General features: G+C 35.6%; 1 protein-coding gene across 3 annotated transcripts in view; it reads left to right on the top strand.

Moving 5' to 3' along the window:
• Positions 1–16,679, top strand: part of EMC2 (ER membrane protein complex subunit 2) — a 36,605-nt gene extending 19,926 nt beyond the window's left edge. For 2 of the 3 annotated variants that reach the window (XM_053953614.1, XM_053953630.1), the window contains exons 6-11: positions 5,292–5,377; positions 5,548–5,607; positions 8,060–8,141; positions 9,282–9,392; positions 10,266–10,370; positions 16,257–16,679. In XM_053953614.1, the coding sequence (XP_053809589.1) occupies positions 5,292–5,377; positions 5,548–5,607; positions 8,060–8,141; positions 9,282–9,392; positions 10,266–10,370; positions 16,257–16,343 (531 nt within the window). In that variant the 3' untranslated portion in view covers positions 16,344–16,679. Of the gene's footprint in view, positions 1–5,291; positions 5,378–5,547; positions 5,608–8,059; positions 8,142–9,281; positions 9,393–10,265; positions 10,371–11,088; positions 11,605–16,256 lie in introns of those variants that run through there. The other variant, XM_053953623.1, reaches the window with a different exon arrangement.
• Positions 16,680–22,337: the final 5,658 nt, after the last annotated feature.

Consider the following 22,337-nt stretch of genomic DNA (forward strand, 5'->3'; position numbering starts at 1 on the left):
TCTTTATTCATCTACACTTAAGGACTCCTTGAAGAACTCCCCTAGATAAGGGAAGCCTTACTTTCCTCTGTGTAAACTGTTTTTACTTTTTGTTGATATATACCATTTTTAATGTTTGCCAATTCCAGGCTTTAGCTTTTCAGCCTGTACAGCTCCTACCAATTTACTCTGTGCTGGTGTTAGACTTTATACGTTGTTTATTGGATACAAAACGTTATGTTTTGCTTTGGGGTTGTTCCTAAAAGGGCAGCTTCAGCCCAGTAGCTCTGTGCCTGCATACGTTTGCAAGGTTTAACTGTCTTGCATGATTAACATTGAAAAAAGTCTGAATTCTGGTAGGAATAAATTTGTTATTGTGTTTTTTTGTGGTTATGTACTGGTTTTGCTTATGTGCTTTTTTGACATCTGTGTAATTTTTTCCCTGTATCTCCGCTGTAGCTGTTTACACCACTGTTTTGATTTGCATATTACAGTTTGAAGGAAAATGTTTCAATGGATCAAACTCTTAGACCAAATACATATTTTCTAAAACGTTAAAAGGAAAGAAGAATTTCTTTTTAAGATGGAAAGTATCATGTGTTTAAGGCTGTAGTAGTTTTACAGATAAGAAATTCTTCCTTTCCTAGGGGCTCAATCCCTGAAAATTCTCCTACTACTACTTTACAGCCATGAAATTTAGAACAATTAATGACTCTCTCTCTTGGTATGTTTTACTAATGAAATATAGAAGTTGATAAATGTTCAAGTCCTCACTTCATTTTGAGTCTACCTAATGCTAATTAAAAAGAATCATGACAAATGGAGGATTAGTTCTTATGCCAGATTGGGAATTACTAGTCTTTAAAAAAAAAGAAATACCTTAGAAAGGGTCACTCCTTAATAAATTTGTACATACTGAAGTAGCTTAGTCCATATGATACTGATTCTTCAAGTATTTCTTTAAGATGCATATATCTTTCCATAAAGAATTATGGATTTACAGAATTAGCCAATAACCATTCCAGTGTTTTGCTTTAAACTCTGGAAAATTGAGGGGGAAATCTGTGTCATAGTATCTGCGTGGTCAAATTCTGCAGATCTTGTTACAGCACTGGAGGTTTTTCCTTTTCCTTTTTACTTAAGGTGGAAGGAGAAAGAAGATTGAGTTAATTTTTGTATGAGGCTTGTTCTAGAAAGTCTTACTGTTGTGATGTGACGAATTGAAATGTACCCCTATGCTATTTTTAAAATTTTTATCAATATAGTTGTTTGTGACTATTTTAGTACGCCTTTTAGACTTCAAAATAATTTCAAGTCCCTGTATTTAGAAAATAATTTCTCAAGAATATTCTTGGTGGACTTAAAATTAATAATTGAACAAATTTGTACTCTCCATTTTGCAGTTTTTTAGTATCTTGCAATAGGTCCCCTAAAAATGAATTTGTTTTGAGATGTGAGGTTTTTGGTAAAGCGGGCCTTTAACATAATGGAACATGAAATTGCCTGGTTTTTTTTCAATCAGCTGGTTTTAAGGTAGGTAATAAATAGGAAATATGATATAAATGCTAGGTAAAGCTTCTGAAGAATTGGTGTGAGTCTGGCTTTACTTTACAAAAATACTTTTGTATGCTAAAGTGGTTATTAGTGTTGGCAGTGGTTCTGTGCAGTAAAGCATTTTGTTTAATTTGTGTGGAAACAAAGAAAGATTGACGCTATGAGTGTAAATTGCTGTTAGTTATGCTGCTGTCCTGAGGATGCTCAGGAAACTGTGTGAGCTCCAGCTCACAGAGCAGCACTTAAGCTGACTCACACAGTGAGCTCAGGGGCAATACAAATGAGAACAAGAATTAGAAGTTTACAGCACACAAACTGTGCTCCATGTTTTGTTTGTAATGCAGGCCTTTTTGTGTGTATTTTTCTTAATGTACTGACTCCTGGAATTACTGAATTTTATTTTTATTTAAAAACTGGTAGACTTTATGATTGAAAGAAAAACTTGGAAGTCAGATAGGAGAGTAGTGAATACAATTAAAAGCAATAGTAGTTTGTTTTCATGTCTTCATTTTTTCACCTGTCATATCAATCCTGTGGATCACAGATCTACTGAACACCTCTGTGCATATCTCTTGGCTTTATGATTTTATTTATGTGATGGAAAAAGTTAGAATCTGCTTTAAAAAAAACTCCGCATCTTCATCAGATTCTTTTCAGTGCTTTTAAAAAGACTTTCAGAAATTCTGTGCTACTAGACAACGTTTTGTTCTTCCTCAGGATGTCAGCACTGTTTTGAGTGGCTGAGCCTCTCCTTTGTAAACTTGGAGTTCTCTGTAAATAAACTTATCTCCCAGCATTTTGAGGGTGAAGTGAGTGCAGATTCCAAGCCCAGATGCTGCTTATATCTTTGGTGATGAGGAAGGTAGACAAAAAAAAATGATGTTTTAAAAGTTGTAAAAGTGTGATTTTGAAGAAATTTCTTGGAATTTGGTGCAGCAGGGAGATTCTGTCAAATGTGAACAAAACTAATTTAATTCCTCAGTGCTACCACCAGTATATGTTGTGTTATTTGATTGCATTAGATTACATGTTTGCTATAGGTAAACATCAGCTTATATTTGTGACTAGAAATAATTGTAGCTTTTCATAAATTAATGTCTTGAGGCTCCTGTGATTTATGTTACTTGTGAGTGCTCTGGTTTAGAAATAAAGCAGCCATGGAAAAAAATTTGTTTCCAGACTCTCTTGGAGGACTGACTTGGATGCAATTGAAGGAATTGCATTAGAAATAGAGAGGAGAGTGACTTATGTAGACTGTTCCTGTTTGCCATGGCAAATTAAGTTTTCATATGCATTGATTGATTTTATATATTTAATAGATTATTTTAGTTCTCAAGGGTTTACTTTAATCAGGCTCTTGATTTCTTTCAATTTTGAAAATAATGAGTTGTTAATCCAAGGGCTACATTTATAAAGTCAATAGCCTGTTACCTGCAAAAACCCTTCTGTCTTCCTAGGCTGTAATTGCTTGATGCATTCCTTTGGCTGTGCACGTTGTTATCACCACTTCTCCTCTTTTCATGTTTCAGGCTCAGTGGGCAGGTCACTGGGCTGTGTATAATGTCAGCTTTGGGCAGTGCGTTAACACTGCCCTGGTGTTCCCACCAGAGAAGGGGGTGACCTGCTTTACAAATGCTTTGAAAACTCCATAAAATGTGACAGCAAACAATGGTTTGGTTGAGGGTTTTTGGTTGTTATTTTGTGGTGTTATTTTGTTTGTTATAGCAGCATGATAAGCATGTGGGATTATTCTTTTTGAATTTAAAGTAAGTAAGTTTAATTATGCTGTTATCTTTCTTTTTAGAAAAGCAAAAATAAAATAGAGAGTGTGTTATTGTTACAGTAATAAATGTGTCAGCAGTTAAAATTTCCTGTTATGGCTTTTAGCCAGATGTCTCCCAGTAAAAGTAGAATGATGTATGTAGTTTCACAGGTTGCAGTTTGACAAAGAAGCAGTGGAAACCATACTCATTGTGTTGTAATTTGGCCTCTGATTAGTCTTCTCTCTCTCTGTGTCTTACATTTAGTCACAAGGGTGAAATATTCTTTTCCTCACTGGAGTTGTTTTCACTGAATTTCCATTGAATATGTGTTTGTGAGGGAGATAAAGGGGATGAATTAAAAGGAAATTAATTAAATGTCAAAAGTATTTTTAGATTTTCTGGTTTGGTGCTTGAACTAATGTACCACTCTCTTGTTTTGGAAGCAATTGATTTCTTCAAATGGATTAAAGGATAAAAAATTATTTAGGAGAGTAATTATGTTTAAAATGCTGTAAATATACAAGAACTCTTGTAGGGTATATGTGACTGTGAACTTAGGGTAAATAATGAAGAAATTGATTTCAGAGCTATCATGAAGAAATTTATTTCAGAGTTATCTGAAATACAAAGATGAAAATTGTTCAATATTTTGTTAAAGAGTTGTCCTGTCAAGGCTTCCAAAGGATGATACCAAACTATATAAACTCTTTAGAAGATATGAAATAGAATGAGAGCTATGAAGGGGATAAACAGTGAGACTTAATTACCAGAGAAATGTGCTTTATATTTTTCGTCATCAATATTATCTCATGGAGAAATGACAAACAAGAGGTGTGTGTACATGTTGACATCACGGACACCAGCCCGTGTGTTGTCTCATGTCTGACCTCAGTGGCTGTGGTCACTCAAGAGCACAGGGGTTAGAGGCAAGGAAGGAAGCTGATGGCATTCCTTTTTTGAGTTACGTTCTACTGGAATTGTGTTTTCCTTCCATTCTGTCAGATTTCTGATCTGATGACTTTCAGGCTCACTGAGGTGTGCTGTTTGCTCCCGGCTGGGAAGATTCCTTTGTTTTGAATCACACCTCAGGTGTCTGTTGATATTCAGTTGGTTTGAGCATGGTGCTGGTAGCATCAAGGTCACAGGTTTGACCTCTGTAAGGACTGTTCTTCTAAGCGCTGGACTCAATGAGATCCTTGCGGGTCCTGAAAACTGTAACTGGCATCATTCAGAAGCTGGAATATTGGATTAATGTGCAGAATGATCAGCTATTACAGTCCTCTATATCTTTCCTCCTTCTGGTCTCTGACTACTTTTATGGACTTCAAAATTTAAATACATTATAATTCTTATAACTCAATTTTATATTGTTTAAGCTGAAATACATTTTTTTACCCACATATCAAAGTACTGCTCAGTTTTTGGCATTGAAATAGCTATTTTGTATTGCCTTTTCATTGCAGAGCCTACTTTGTGCTCCAAGAATGATGAGAGACTTGTTTAGGGAATTGGTGTGTATTTAGCATTAGTTAAAGGTGCCATTCAGCACATCTGCAAGAATATTTTGTAATGGCTGAAAGCCATACTTACACAGAGACAACCAAGATGCATCTCTGGGATTCTCTAGGACTCAGTCACCATTTCTCCTCTACAGTCATGGATCTTGTGAATGACAAGGTGGGGGTAGTTGGAATGGCTGAAGATTAGCATCCCCTGCTGTTTTGTAATTATCAGAATCTGGACAGTCATTTATTTGAATGAAATAATGCATACAGTTTGTGCCTCCAAAGAAAAGCATACATAATGTGATTGTAAGAAGAGGTTTTCAGTCTCTCAGTGGGATATGATAGGGTATGTTTATAAACTTCAACCTAGCAGTGTCTCTGCAGTGGAATTCCACTGGTATTGAGATAATAATTTGCACAGTCAAATTGCTTTCCTTACAAAAACCCAGGGAATTATGAGGCCTAATCCTTTATTAATGTCAACCCATAGGCAGCAAGAAAGCGTAAGATTGCCATTCGAAAAGCCCAGGGGAAAAATCTCGAGGCCATCCGAGAGCTGAATGAGTATCTGGAACAGTGAGTGTCTTACAAGAATACGGATTGTGTTTTGCTATTCTGATAAATCTTTTTAATTAAAGTGGAATTTGCATTTAATTTACGCTTTTGCTTCAGTGCTAGTCATTTACAGAATCCCTTGCACATTCTTTCTTTTTTTCCTTTTTCCCTCTCTTGAATTCTCTATACAGATTTGTTGGTGACCAAGAAGCTTGGCATGAACTTGCAGAACTTTACATCAATGAACATGAGTAAGTTGTTTGCTAAGTCTGCATAAAAAATGTTAATTTGAAACCCACTCTATGTAAGTCAAAAACCACAGTGATTTTTTTAAGGACTAGTGTTACAAAGTATGCTGTCTCATTTCCAATATACTAGGCCTCAACTGGAAATAATTACCAAGCTTATTTGGCTACCAAATACATTAAGAAGGCATTTGTTTTTCAAACAAAAAAGTTTACTTAATTACCTATATATTTCTAATAGTTTTTAAAAATCTGATGTTTGAAAGAAGTGGTTTGAGTGCAGCAGAGGACAGCACTTACTTCCTATCATTTTTCATTCAAGTTATGTATTTTACTTGTTACTTCTAAAATCAATTGATCACTGCAACCAATATTCCAATTTTCTTTTAGCCTACCTCTCCCAGAACTTTTAGTAACCTTTAAAAAAAGCCCCACAAAGCAAAACATAGATCTAGAGTTGGAGGCATCTGGTCGCCTGGGTACAAAACCCAATGCGATCAAGAATGCTGAATGTTGTAGTAACTTGCTTATTGGATATTTAATGTTTTTGTTAGCTTTTTTTATTGCTGGAGTGACAGGAGGAAATCCCAGTGTGAGAGGATTAGCTCCAAAGCCTTAGTGCAAGTTTTCTAATATCACAGCATTAATTCAAACCTCCACCAAAAGGCGTATCTTTTTTTCCCCCTCTTTCTTTGGTTCTTCAGGCCAGCCTGAATTATATCACATTGTTTCCTTCTTTCCTTTTCAGAGGGTAGTAAAAGAATCAAATTGTCAAGGAAGAAATATCCATTTCTTCTTTTCTGTGAGGGAAAAATTGTTCCCCAGTCACCTCTCGTTGTACCCCATTCTCAAAGAAAATAGTTATTAAACTCTTTTAAATTATGACTTCAGGAATAAACTAGAATTTTGATAGCTAAACTTGCATTTGTTTGGGGAAATCTACCAGTCACTTTTCCAAGAAAATAGCTACTAAAAAAAAACTGGCTGGAAGAATATTTGAGCTTGTCAAATCTGTCAGTACGAAAGTGAATGATAGAGTGGTTAAAACATACGTATTCCATTATTAGGTTGGGTTTTTTCGCTATAATCTTTATTATGAAATTGTGCAATAAAACCCAAGAAAGAAATTGCTTTTGCTTGTATTTGTTTTGGTCTGTAATTCCAATAAAAAACAATATATTCAATATTAATATATTCTTTCAATTCATTGAAAGAATTCACTGTCCTCACTATACTTCCATAAGCATCATTAATATTATTTTGATAATAGGGAAAAATTGGGCTCTTGGCTAAAACCAACTAAAAGTTAAGTTTTAAAAAAGAAGGCAATTCCTCAGCTTACATGTTTTATCAGGGTCACAAGTCACAGGGCTTGTGAAATCACCATGCTCTCATTTTTGTTCATAAGCACATGTAGATGTATAAGGTTTACACAGTTGTCAGTTCTACCCTGTTCTGCAATGAGGACTCTGGCTTCTGCTTTTGGAGAATTAGGTGGCTGCCCTTTTATCTCCAGATTAATAAATTATACAGATAAATGACAATCATAACATGCACTGGAGAAAACCACAGCATATTTATTTTAGGATACAAGATTTTACAGATAATATGGTTTAATATGGTCTCATAGTTGCTAAATTGCTTTTACTGCAATATTAAATATCTACCCACACTGCCATCATAAACCTTCTGTCTCTGAATTTTGGAATCCTATGCTATAAACCGTGCAATAGTGCTATCACATATCTCTAGGTGATGCAAATTCTGCAGACAGTTCTATTATTGGAAAGATTACAAAGCTAAGATTCTTCTCAATAAACCTGCATTTTGAACTTGACTTCTTGATTCTTTCTGAAAGTTTTCACTAAAAAACTCAAGGACTAGCCTTCTCAAATGATAAGGATTTGCCCATTTTGGAGATGTCTGATGCTATTTTCATACATAGATTTGGACTGTTTGAATTTTAGAACTGTTCTTAGTATGTTGGTTTTTTGTCTTAGTTCTGTGGTTGACTGTTGGCAGGTAGAGTTAACTGACAGTGTAAATGCTGTGAGCAGTAGCTGTGTTTATGAACCCTCAGGTAGTTGAATTTTCTTAGGAAAAAAAAGGAATTACTTTTGTAGTCTCATTTCAGTGTCTTACAGTACCTAATGCCTGTTTCTACTCATCACTTCTGCTGATAAGAAATGGCACTTATTAATAAGAGATTAGTATATTAAATGCTTTTCATGAGCTGTTCCATTTATACCTAGACCATTAGATTTTGTGTATTTTTCCTCTATGATGTAAAAATAGTAACTTGGTTCTAAACTTTATTTTAAAATGAAGCATTTTAATTAATTGTGAATCATGTGATTTTATGGGGGGAAAAGTAATACTTGTATTGTGCTGTAAAAAAACTGAAGCAAAGAGCTGTGTACTCATGTTTCATTTTATCACTGTTTTTTGTATTCCTCAGCTATGCAAAGGCAGCCTTCTGCTTAGAGGAGCTTATGATGACTAATCCACACAACCACTTATATTGTCAACAATATGCTGAAGTAGGTATTTCAGAAAAATCAATTATGTTTGATTACATTTTCTGTTTTTATGTTACAGAAGTGGTGAAAATGGTTTCTTTAATTTTTCCCTAGGAGATTCACAGGGAATGCTAACATCTCCTAGAACTGAACATGTTCTGGAAATTGTGTTTTCATAGTCAGCGACTCAGTCACAGCGTGACTAAGCTAAATATAAGAGTTAGGGGAGGAATTATTCAAGACAAAAGCTAATTTTAAATGAATTCTTCTTGTTGAAGTCTTTACGCACTTTTCAAATTTAAGTGCATGAGAAGCTAAACTTTTCTACAACAATGCTGCCTAGGAGATTATGATATATTGCTTGTTACTGTGGACTCAGATCTTTGAATCCACATACTAATTTCTGCCTGAAGAAGCACTGGTGGAAGACAGGTAAAAGCTAGAGGTAAAATTAGAAGTTTTAGCTCAAGGTTTTAGCCATTTGAATTTGTCTTTTTTTTTCCAGATTATTTTTCCCCCTAAATTATACTGCTTAACTGCTTAGAATGCGTTTAATTTGTTTAGTTAACATGGGCAAAATTGGGTTGACATTAAAACTTGAAAGCCTAAATAGCTTTCTCATAGAAAGACTTTGAAGCATATCTTCTAGTATTTATCCCTCTTTTTGTTGATCTAATATCTGGAAAAATTAATAGAAAAACAATGGAGTAATCCTCTAAACTTTGTGTGCTATTTTGAATACATAATGAAAGGCATTGTGTTGTTTTGTGAGCTGTTTTCATGCAGGCTGTGGGAACATAGGGTCAGTATGGATTTCTAGTAGTCAGAATTTAGATTTAAAGTTTGTTCTACTTTTCATATGAGGCATTCCCAAGGTCTCAAGTATTTATAGGTGAAAAATAATCACTTTTTAATCTTGTAGCAATACATTAATGAAATTAATTCTGGGTTTTTTTCTCCTGTAGTTAAATATTATAAAATGTATATATTGCAAAGAACCTGGATTTCTCCCAGACCAGTATTTGGCCTTTGATAGGATTCACCTGATTTGAAATGACATGTGAAACAAACTTGGAGTGAATTTTTGTAATATCATTGCTTTAGATTGAATGCCTGAGGTATGAATGACATGCAAGTTACAGGAGTTTACAATTTTTACAGGTTAAATACACTCAGGGGGGGCTTGAAAACCTTGAGCTGTCAAGAAAGTATTTTGCACAAGCACTGAAGCTTAACAACAGAAATATGAGAGCTCTATTTGGACTTTACATGGTAAGCATGATTAGGTATATTCCATGTTATCATTCTGAATATGTTTATTCATGCATCTTATCCTTTGCTGTTTGCTGTTTTGTTTTTTCCCTGATTTTTAACTTAATAGCTCAGATTATTAACACTGTTTTAAAATATGGAGTATTTTACATCCATCTGGAGTAGGGATAATTTTGTGCTAGTAACTACTCCTTACTGAAGTGCTCTTAACCTTTCATTCTTGCCTGTATTTTCAAAAGAATTATCGTTATTGGCATGGGAAGGTAACTTCTTCAAAAAGGATTTAAAGTCATGCGTCCTCTCTAGAAGATGATGAATTGCTGAAAAACACCAGCATAGTAGCAGTGGATTTATTTATATAAGTAAAAATCTTTCTTTGGTTCTTAAGTAATATTTTTTATTCTTTCAGGTGAGGGTGGGCATATTTTATGTAGAGACTTATCTGCTTTTAAAATGTGTTTTCTGATGCTACAGGGGGAAATGTCATGTTTTTAATGTCAGCTTGGGCATACAAGTGATGTATTTTATATTGTCTCTGGTAAAAAATTGAATGTGGAAAACTAATTCATAACTCTCGCTTTAGGAGAAGCAAATTGAATTAGCTGATCATGACCAGGTTTGGTTCTTAACTCAGTACAGAACTGAACTAAAGTCTCATGTACCTTTAAATAGAACAAACAGTATTTTTTGAAAGTCTAGTTGATTCTTATCTGGATGTTGTTTGCTGGTAACTTTTAACATTTTTTTTGTCTTTTTCCACTATCACTGTGCAGAGGGCTTAGACTGTAAGGATGCTCAGTGTTCTCAGCTTATTTCATGCACATAAATTTTATAATTACACTGGGTTTTGTTCTTATTTTATTGTATTCCTAGTCTGCCAGTCATATTGCTTCCAATCCAAAAGCAAGTGCAAAAATGAAAAAAGATAATATGAAATATGCCAGCTGGGCAGCAAACCAAATAAACAGAGCATACCAGGTTAGTACTTCATTGCTGTATGATACTCTTAACATGCTCTATAGTTCTTTTCTGCACTCTTATCAGCTGCTGTTCAAGAGGTTAAATATTACATGTAAATCAGCATAATCTGGTTGGATTTTTTACATTCTGCTTCTGTTTGATTTCCTGGAAACCTTAATTAATAAAAGGTTAAGGTTTCCTGGAAACCTTAATTAATAATTTTACAGTTACTAATTGCTATCATTTACTTAAAAGCTTTAGACATATTTTTCCTACTAACATTAACTGAATGTACATTATTGTAATATTGACCTTCAAGACTTGGTTCTACACCTATTTTGGTAAAACTTGATATGTCTTAATTCTTAGAGTGACTTTGTTACCCAGTTCTATTTTACCAGAAAACAAATGAAAATTCTAGTTTACTTCAGTTTACTCTAACCTTTCAAAATCATATTTAATTGCCTTAATACTTGTGACTGAAGTTGGTTTTGTGTAGTTTCGTAGAGAAATGTTTATTGAGTTGTGAAAATGTAGACTTTGTAGGCCATAATCAAAGCTTGCTGAAGTGATTGGGAGTCTTTCCAACTTTTTGAAAAGTTATGTGTAAACTATTATATTTACTGTTGTATTATAAGCCTCTATTTCTTTCTATAACTATGAATGAAAACATGTTTTAGCTCATAGGCTCTGCTGTTTATCCTAAATATATTATGTCTATTTCACTCCCTTACAGCTATTCTTAATGATCTGCCAATCAAAGATTATACATAAGTAATCCTGGATGTCAACATGATACTGTCCAATTCTCCCCACAACTTTTTTGAGCAAAAGTGTTGGTGTTAAATGCAAAGACTTTGTATAAATATAGCTCTTCTTTCTTCCTGCAATATTTCAGTATTGGAACACAATATTTAATTTTTTTCTTCTTGCTACTGTTTCACAGTTAATACTACCAAATGGCCTTTTTACAAGCAGCATCTATTATGGAATTAAATTAGATTTTCCTTTTACAGACAGTTCAGTTTTCTTAATACTTAACTGCATTTCAGTTCCTTGCCAAGTGTGAAGCTTCTTGTGGCTGATGTGTTTTTGATATATTCCAACTTAGAGGTATTTTCCATTTCTCCTAATTGGCCCTGTAGCTTCTGACTGTACAGTGAAGAGCATTGTATCCCTGGGGACAATGAAGCATTTTATACTCATGTGCCTAAAGTTTATTTCTCTTCTGCTCTTTAAATAGCTCTGCTTTTCAGTAATAAACCATTTACCTGCTCATGGTGATAAGGTGTGTATGAGTTAACTACTTTGTCTGATGTTTCATAAATAACCAGGGCTTCTTTTGACTTGAAGTATGCCTGACATTCCTGTAAGCACAGTGCAGATGGAAAACTCAAGTATTGCAGGATTAAAACCAAACAACAACCCAAAACCCCCCAAAAAAACAAAACAAAAAAAAACCACAAAAACAACAACAAAAGAACCCAAAGAAACAAAAAACAATCCTAACACAAATTCAACCAAAACAACCAAACACTTAGGAAAAACATTAAAGAATGGAATACACCACAGATTCATAATTGACAGAACAAAACAGGTTTTAAAAGATGTGTGAATTTTTAGTGAAAACCAGTATTCCATGTTTTATATCTTGTAAAATCAACTGCTTAGATTAGAGTGGATTTGCATATGTTTTAAGTAAATATTGTGACTGGAGTTCAAAGTACTGGTAGAGACTTGTTAGCACTTCTGGGAAACAGTCCTTTTCAGGGTGCATCAGGATGGAAATTTAAAACCAGTGCGGGCTGTGGAATGGCCTAGAAGACCTGGAAATAGGCATCTCCTGGTTCTAAATGTAATGGATGTTTAATTATGACAGTTTTTAGTTAACTGATTCACATCCAGATAAGCACACCTGTTTGTTTTTTTTTTTTTTTCCTTTTCCTTCTTTTCTCTCCTCATGGCTTTCTGTTAACATCATAATGTCTATAATAAAACACAAATTTTATTGGTAGTGGTGTGTTGCTAGGGGCATTTTTAAGTGCAGGGGGTTTTGGGGGAGATTGTTGGTTTGTTTGGGGTTTTTTTCTTTTAGTTTGAAATTCCTATTACTGTTTTTGTAGGGTTCTTTTGGATCCTACATTAAGCATTTTTGGCTGATGCTTACCAGAACCAGCCGTGTTAACACAACTAACGTACATACATACATACATATATAGATATATACATATGTATATATGTACATGTGTATACATACATATATAGCCTCCTTTTCTGCTCTTGTTAGCTGTTTGGGATATAAAGTGAAGAACACTGTGTGTGATGAGACTCTTAGGGGAAATTCAGCTCTTGAGAAAATGAAAGTGCTGAAGCTCAAGCCAGGGTGTGAATACCCCCATTCTCCTTCCCAGAAGAACCACAAGAAGCTCCATAGAGCCCAGCTGGGCAGGACATCCCCAGCCCACCCTCCTGACGTTGTTACAGTGCTGCAGAAGTGTTTGGCTGTTCCATTCTCTGTGTCAGACACTCAGAGCATCTCCAGCAGCTACAGCCAGAGGTGTTAGGTGATGCAGTAGGTGGCAGTTCCCCCATGAGTCAGTGTTGATTTGTTGCTCCTCAGTGAGCTGAGCAGCTGGAAATTGTCACCATTTGGACCTGAGGATGAAACCTTGGTCACTTGTGCCAGGGGAAGCCCTTACAGTGCTCCTGCCTTAGTGGGAGAGTATGTCTAGACAGGTTTTAAGCTGGATATTTATATGATCTCTGTAAATTCTCCCCACTTCCCATGCATTATCCACCTGTAAATTGCAGTAAGAGCCTTAACAGCTTATTGGGTTTGACATTGACTTGTTTTATTGGTTGGACATTCTCATACTGCTAAATGAAATTTTTCAGGTGTATGTTCTAGAGAGCAGGATGAATTTAGAATCCTGATTTGGAGGTCTATAAAAATTATATGAATTTGTGACTTTAAATTCCAAGTTGCAAAAAGTTACTTCTGAGCAATTGTCTTGCAGTGAGATCTTTCCCCATTTCCAGTTTGGATTTGAACTTGAATTACCAGCAGTTTGCTCAGTAATTTTGGAAAACTGCCTTTATTTTTTCAAATGACTGGCTATAGTTTCTTTTTAAAATTTATTTAATTGTTAAATGTATTTTGTGTGCAATTTACTTGAAATATTTTTACTAGTCCCCTTCTTTCAATTTATTCTGTCATTCAAGCAGTGTGCTTTGGCACTTGATTTTTGCTTTTCTTGTGCATTCCTCTATGAAATCAGAGGAACTTCTTAGTTTATTGTCGTTTAAAGAAAGCAGTGTTTGAGTAGAGAAAGAAAACCTTTTTCACCAATGTTGGTTAGATTGTGCAGCACTGTCTTTACAGGAAAACATGGTGATAAAGAATAGTTTAAAAAATTTCTGAAATGCACAGATATTTGACACTCCAGCTAGTTAATATACTTATTTTGATGTTAAATATGTAACCATCCATGCTGATTAGTACTTCTCATCTGTGTCTAATCTAGGAGAAATGTAAACTTCTTCAGGAAGACAGAAATGTTTTGTAGCTAGGGCTGCTGTACAGAGCTGGAATTCCTGGCTGCTAACACATCCTCTGAAAAAAAAAAAGTCATTATGCTCCAGGCTTCTTAAATTTAATTGACTGGATGGAAAAAAGACCCAAATAAAATTTAATTTTAATCTTTTATTTCAGAAGTTAGTGAAGTACTCCCTATTCAAAGAATTAGTTTTAAGTTTATTATTATTACAAGCTTACTTTTGCCTTATGACCAGGAAACTGGATAATTCCAAATATGCAGACCCTGAGAAGAACTTCTGTCTGTTCTAACTGAGGACGTGAGTCACAGCTACTTTAACACCAAAACAAAATAAGGCTACCTGGTGCTCTTCAATTAGGTAATTGGTTTAGCATGTCCTCTGGTAGAAGCATTTCAGCAGAGGCAGGCGAGTTTGATTAATGCTCACAAAAATCTTTAATGTGATCCTACTCACAGTAATTTTCCAGATACATGCTTCTTTGGTACATTGCTAAACTCTTCTGTGTTAGCAATCTTCATGTTATTTATGGCTGGAGAGAGGTGATTTTGTTACTAACCATTTGGGAAACAGAAAATTAAGTCATGATTTAAGAAATGGATTCCAGCTCAATCAGTCAAATTGCTGTGTAATGGTTGAATAGACAAAATAATTGTTCGTCAGGGCAAATTTGAAGTGATTACATTTCCAAGTGTGCTTCTGGTTGTTATGACGTAGAGTTTGGTTTTATTTGTTCAGTTTAAACTACATGTCAGTATCATGAAGGCAACCTCTCTTGAAATTAGCAAGTAGCATTTTTTTAAACTAATGTCATATGTCAATTTTGCTTCCAGTGTCCATGTCGAGAATAAGTAAAATCTTTATTTTGAAGCTTTTCTCTGCGTACTTTCTGCGTGTCTTGACAAGTGCTTTTTGACCACAGTATATTTAGGCTTCTGTGCTTTTTATTGAAATTTTTGAATGTTTTGAGTTTGAAACAATTTTTCACTTGAAACTTTTGACCTGTGTTTTTTAAACTTGCTTATTTTTGTGAAAGGATTTGGAATTTCCAAGTGTCTGTTTAATGTGTACAAAGAGAGGATATTTTATTCAATCAGATAAAAGCATAAGTTGCTGCTTTCACCTTGGAGTATCTTAAGAAATCTTGGATTTTCCTCTGAAGTTGACTATTGCATGTCACTTTGGAAACTGCACAACTTGAAGAATGGGTTTATATATACTACTAGAATCAAAACCTGGTACATCATTTAAGCACTTGGAAATCTAAAACATGAAAATACAGTGTTTTCAGTACATCTCTAAGCTGTAAAGTGTTGTCACAGTAACAAAATTTCTCCTAACTTTGATTTAACTTATTATTTACTGTGCCAAAACTATTTTTTTAAAAAAACTCAGTGCTGATTGGGAATTGCAATGCTAGATTGTAGCCTAGGGGTCAAAAGCAGGTTAACAGGTCCTGCAGCTTGTTGCTAGTGTGATATTACCTGAGTTTGATGACTTAATCTTTCTTAACAGGTCATGAAGAGTTTGCTAAATTAAGTTAATTATAAGAGAGAAGGGACACATTATAAATCAAGGACTAACTATGCAGGACACCAGTGGTATTTGAAATAAAAAACTTCAAATTGAAAATTTATTGAGTGTTTAGATGTTAACATTTAAGTAGAGGATAGGCTGTTTTACTAAAAGCAAGTTTTAGTTACTGTTTCTGTAATTTCTTTAGCACCCCTCCCAACCTGAAATGTAAAACTTTTTAGTGCAGGTGTATTAAAAATGGTTAGGAGTTTCATTTGACTAAAGACCAACCTGGTCAATGAATCCCCTCTGTTAGATCTGGCTTTTGAGTGATGGCAATTGCCAGTATCATTAGAAAAACCCTTTTGAGTTCAGCATGGGGTGGTCAGCATTTCCTATCCTTCTACTCCTTCCTTTTTAAAGCCACTAGTAGTATTTGTTAAGCTGTATCTTTCTTTCTTATCAAGACAGACTTTATTTCAAATGTTCTCTGAAACTGGTGTTTTAATAGTAGGCTACAATCAAGTACAATGTTATCCCACATGGTTACTTTGAGCTATAAAATATAATTGTATGTTGTCTAGATTATTTTATAGTAAATTTTGATAAGTAGAATTTTTTCTGTCTTGCTTTAACAGAAGGTATTTTTTCTTCATAGAAGAAGAGATATAGCTTGTATTCTGGTAAAAATTCTGAGGTTTAGTTTTGTGCTTTTAAGTTTTTAGTAAATAGAGTTAATTATTGGTATTTGGTGTGTAGAACTGTTATTTCCACAGGATTTAGACATAGAATTTCAGATATATGACAACTAACAATCCTTTCTTTCCTGTTTAGTTTGCAGGTCGCAGTAAGAAAGAAACAAAATACTCCTTGAAGGCAGTGGAAGACATGTTGGAGACCCTGCAAATCACTCAGTCTTAGCTTGGCACAGAGATCTAATATGAAATTTTCCAATACCACACTCAACCTGTAATGACCTGTGGGTTATGTTACTCTAGTGCTGTTAAAAGTTAATTTTGTATTGATTACGTGCTATATAAAATAACATTTTATGAAAAGTAAAATGCCTATTTATTGCTGCTATAAGAAATGTGATGAATACCCACTGAAATTAATAACTTAGCCACATAAACAACACGAAGAAATGACGTGCTGCACATCAGTATCCTCAGATTTTTGTATGTACAGTACTTGCTTCTAAGCCATAATTTGTAGAAATAAACTTGTTAAATGATTAAAAAAATACAGAGACTTAAATTTATATATGTAGATTAATAACATATGCTAAATATTTTTCTTATTTGCACATTTAAGAGTAAAAACATGCTACAGAGGTACACTTTCTGGAAAGTACATCAAGGGGTGATTATGAGTACACTTTTTTAGAGAAGAAAGTTTGTTAAGGGTTTTCTTAATGAGTTCATATCTAGTACTGTAGAAATGGAGAAACCTTACTTGTGGACTTGGCTTCCAGGGTGCTGTTGTACTGGCTTAAGGGCAAAGACATTCTTCTCTGTGGCTTTGTGGGCAAATGCTTCCATGCCCACGTAATTCTCTGATCGGTGTATGCATATTCCTTTTTTTTTCTTCCTTCTCTGTCTCCTTTCTTGTACATGTGTTCCACGTGGTGAATTTCATCTGGGGCTCTGTCTCTACAGCTCTGTGTCCCTGGTATGGGCACCCCTTTGCTGTGGTGCTTTGGCTTCTCCACTTGGAGCAAGAGGTACTGCACTGAAAGGGTGACATGATAGCTTGTTCAGCTACCTTGCACTTACTGAGGGATAGTGTTTGTTACACCGTCAGCATGAAGCATCTAGCACACTGTAAAACTGTGTTCTGTTTGTCTTCAGGCACTGGTTTATTTACTCAGATAATGATTCAAACACCCTAATTCAAGCATTTTGTACCTCTGATCGTTCTGGATGTTGTTCAGATGTGCACTGTGGCAATTCAGTTTCACAGCTATCATTTCATTTACTACGGCTTCAGTAAGATTGCATAACAGCATCGACGTACCCTTGGCAAATTCTAATACCAGTGTTGCAATGTTGTTTTCATGGCTGCCACCGCCATCCAAGATGATTAGACTTTCAGATTTTATACTGCCTAATCTGTATAGATGGATAGGTTAAAGGCTGTGTATTAAAATGTCTCTATTATGATCCTGGACTTGATGTAATAAAACACAGCTGAGTTCCTTTTTAAAAACAAACCAGCAACAAAAACTTCTGTAAGTTTGTATAACTGAGCGGTTTTATTGTATGAGACTGCGCCTTCAAGAAGCATGTAGGATCTCACTCCTATCCATGAAGTAGGTTGGAGTGTGACAGAACAGATGCCATGCCATGAGAATTAATTGTATGTGGAATCATAAAATAGCTTAATTCACTGCTGTTGAAATACAAAACTGCAGATATTGCATAGTGTTTTATTAAATCATCCAATTGTAACTTGGGGAAATAGTGCACATCCTTTTATAATAATAATTCACAAACTGGCCTCAGAACAGTACCTGTGGCTAGATTATATATGCTTTGGGTGGGAAACATTGTAGCCGAAACATATCATAGTGGGTCCTGTGTATTTCTGTTGTAGTCTTTGATTGTATGAGTGTGCCATCTAGAGTTTTAAGCCCTCATTAGTATTTTTTTCTGTTGCACCTACATCTCATGTAACTTAGTTGCACTTTAAAATTAAATATGGTGGGAAGTTGTACTGAAGGTTAAAATTACTTAGTGCATAACAATTACCTCCAAGCTATTAAAAACCAGCAGTGCAGTATTTTTGTGTAGCAGGCACCTCCTGCTGAAATATGCTGTATATAAAGGTTTGTTCAGAGGCAGCTTTTAATATAGCAATGTCAGATTTGGGTATTTAGTATATCAGTTTCTCTGTAAGGAAGTTTGTTCTGCTTCTTGTTTTCAGTTATTTGATGACAATTTTCATGTCATTTGGCTGCTTAGCACCTTCTCATTTTCATTACTGTTTAGCATCTCCTTACTATTTAGCACTCTGATTTGTGCTTGTATTTTGGCAAGATTTCCACATAGTAGAGCTTAAAGTCAACCTTGCAAATATTTGACAAATTTATATTTACTTCAAAAGTTAGCTATTACTCCAATGAAAATGCATGGGCAGTCTCTGACAGGACTATTGAATTGCAGCAATGGAAATTGAGAATATTTTCCATATTTAAATTTAAAAATAAAGTTTAAAAATCGTCTGCAGGGGAAGTAACTGCTTGAAATGCCCTGCACTCTCAGCAAGAAAGGGCTTGCTGAGAAGAGAAGCTGTCATATAATATGATCTTTGTAAAAGTAATTTCCAGTTCTAGTAAATGATTTTGTAATGTTATGGATGCTGTGTTGCATTAAAGAATAGGTTTTCAGAGAATGGGTTACTTAATTAACAAATGAACTTCATTATGTTCTGTATTGTGCTCTGACAGTGACAGATGCTACACAAAAATATTATCAAGCATTCAGTCTCCTCTTTCCAAAATAGAAGGCCGTGTTTTCATATTGTTTCAGTTGACAGCAAAAGCTTGGGACCTTTGCAATGCCAGGCTGTGTAGCAATGACTGTGTCTTTATTTTCTCAACCATACTTTGGTAATAGGCTTGACAAGGAGAGCTCAGTGTTACCTGATGAGGTAAAAGTCATTGAAGAGCCACCAAAACCTCCAGTTCTGCCTTTGTAATATAAGTTATTGGCAACTTCTTCAAAACCTTTTGTCCAAATGTTATACAATTCATATTATGTAGCTGCAAAAAGCACATCTTGTTTAGAATATATCCCTAAATCTCTTCAGTTCAGTGCCCAGAATATCTTGCAGTTGCTATTGGAAACTCTGTTATTAGTCAACGGAGGACTTCCTCTTGGCACTGCTGTATTTGTAATGGCATCCATGTTTGCTAGTCACTGCATTTACAGTGGAACTTGTATTTCAGCCAGCTTTAGAAGGGAGGGGAAAAGGAAAGCAAATTAAACTTGACTTACTGGCATGAATTTGTTAGCTTCTTGTTACTTGCACTCTCATCTTCCAAGAACACCAACTGTAGCTGCAGTCAAGTTTGCAATAATAATTCTTGTAATTTAAGAGTTTCTATATATTCAGCTCTAAACTCAAAACTCCATTATAGTCTAAACCATAGAGATTCCAGTGAAGCAGTGCTGTGTGATGTGCACATACCCCTGTGCAGGAAAGGACTGCACCCACCCTCCTTCAAGTTGGTGTCAGAGTAGAGGAGCATTAGTAGAGTTTTTGACTGTGGTTTTGTCTATAAAATTAATGTGGCTTAGTATTTCTCAAAATATTGCTTAGTACTTGTTCAGTATATGAATAGAATGTCAGGACTACTGCTTAACTACAGCAAGTAGTCCTCTGTACTACTGTCTACAGTAGTACAACAGACTACTTGAGTCTATGCAGAGACTAGTTACCAGCAATAAATGAGTCATTAATGTGCCTCAAAAAAAGCCCCAAAGAACAAAACCCAACCCCTCCCCCCAGAATACACACAAAAAAAAACCCCAAAAACAAAAAAAAAAAAAAAACAAAAAAAAAAAAAAAAAAAAAAAAAAAAACAAAAAAAAAACACCAACAAAAACAACAAAACAAACAAAACAAAAAAAAACCCAGAAGAATAAAGACAAATCAATCCCACCACCATCACCTGGTAAAGTTGTTTTTCAGTTGCTGGATGTGAAATGAAAAACCTTATCATTGCATTTCATAGGTGACTTTATTTTGCCTTGTGATGAGGAAGGAAGTCCCCTGTACAAAGTAATGCAGTCCTTTCAATGCTTATCGGGAAGGAAGAAAGGCTGGAGAAGCACACAGGCCTGTTCAACCCAGTGCCATAGTGGGATTTCCACTGGCATGTTGCAAAGAACATGCCATTCATCTGCACTCGGGATCCCAGAGCTGAGCAGTCATGGTGCAAAGGACTAAATGAGGCTGGCCTGGCACAGCCCCGAGCCTGCAGAGCTGGTGCTCAGGGCCGTGTGCTCTCAGACCCAGCACAGCACCTGAGCTCTGCCCAGCTGCCACTAGGGCTGCACTTTGCCATGAGTCCCTGAGGCTCCCCACAGGATTTTTACTTTTCTCCCACTGGCATCTCCACAGCTGGCTCCCCACAGGATTTTTACTTTTCTCCCACTGGCATCTCCACAGCTGGAGAATCTTGCAGAAGATCTGGTTTTGCTTTGGGACTGTGTAAGGTGAAGGTGCAGATGGATCAGTTGCTGGAGTGATCCTGACTCTGTGAAGGTTTTGCACGCTATTTGCGTCAGTGCACTGAGTGACCAGTGCACACCTAAAGGTCAGCAGGTAAGCCTTTGCCTTGGACTGAGTCTGCTCAAACCCTTTGTGGGTGCTTGACAAAGTGTGTCAGGTTGGATGTGATCCGTGCTGAATGACCTGGAAGTGGAAAGATCTGTTATGGTGACGTGACTGCAGTTTGGGTCTCACAGTCACTGGGCCTTTTTGTGCATGTGTGTGAAACAGCATGGGGTGAATCACTTCAGGAAAACAGTTCCAGATGGGAGGCTCTTTCTTTATCCAAGTCAAAGGGATGGCTGGAGGGAGGATGAGGCACCTTTTCAGCTTGAGTGAGTAAGCAGAGATCCACTAGCTCTCTGCCCTGCAGAAGGTGACAACATCTGCTGCACTTTTGCATTGCCAAAATAATGATAGGTGCTAGGTTGTGTTTAAAATAAAAAATAAATTGTGGTGCAAAAATGTTTCTCTCATCATCCCTGTGTATTTTAACTGCTTTCAATGTGAACTTATGGTTCCTCGTGACATTTGGGTGGCATGTAGGCATCTACCTCAAGGCAGTGGAGAAAGACACATTTACTGTGCCTGCTCACATGGAAAGTTTCTGGTGGGCTTCCATCATGGCAGGCCACAACCTGTTTGCACTTCTTGTCTCATAGACGGGGCTTGCTTAAATAATATTCCTCTTAGGATCCAGGCTATTTTTCCCCAGAGAATGAAGGATCTTTTCCCAAATTTATACTTTTTTTTTTTTTTTTTTTTTTTTTCCTGTAGCAAGCTTTTAAGTTTTGGACATGATGTTTGGAAGTGAAACTTTAAACCAGGCAGATGTAATCCTCCCAGGAAGAGACTGCAAAAATCAACAGTGAAGCAGTTTCAAAAAAGTGAGCAGCAAGTAAAATTAACCATTGCCTCTGTTTATTTAGGTAATTGAGCTTGACACCATGGTGTGTCTGACAAGTTAGTTTGTGTTTTTTATTCCATTAAATACAGAAACGACACTCATAGCTGTCACTGCCCATCTGAGAATGTTTGTTTCAGTTTAAACATTGAAAACCATGTAAATGTGGATAGATCACGAGGTGGGCAGCAGTATAAGAAAACTACCCAGTAGAACTGTATCTCTTTCCCTGGACAGCTGTTGTAGTTTATTCTGTTTAAGTTAGAATCAAGAATGAAAACCATAAAAAATTATTAATAGATCTATTAAAAGTCAATAGCTGCTGTCTGTTCAATTCTGAAATCAGTGTTGTTACTCCTTTTTTTAATTAAATGATTATTCTATGGGCTGCTTGGCCATTATTAGGCTTTATTGTAAGCTTGAATGTTTGAAAGATTCAAGGAGAGGATGAAAACTGATAAATCTATAAATACCCTGGTATTTATGCAATTGAGATAAATTGTATATAAAATGAACGCAGAATTTCTGTTTTAAACATATCAATAGCATTTAGTGCCTTGTAACAATATTGTAATTGTAGTCATGCCAAGCTTTTTGATCAAAACTTCCCAGAAATGTGATGTCTATATGGAGCCAAAAGCTCTAAAAAGCTTTTAAGTAAAATTTGATTTGGTTAAGTGTAGGCACCACCCAGACTTAGAAAGGAGCCTTTGCTAATACAGATAATTTGCTCC

This window comes from Vidua chalybeata, chromosome 1 (genome assembly GCF_026979565.1).
Source record: "Vidua chalybeata isolate OUT-0048 chromosome 1, bVidCha1 merged haplotype, whole genome shotgun sequence".
In the NCBI taxonomy this organism is placed as follows: Eukaryota; Metazoa; Chordata; class Aves; order Passeriformes; family Viduidae; genus Vidua; species Vidua chalybeata.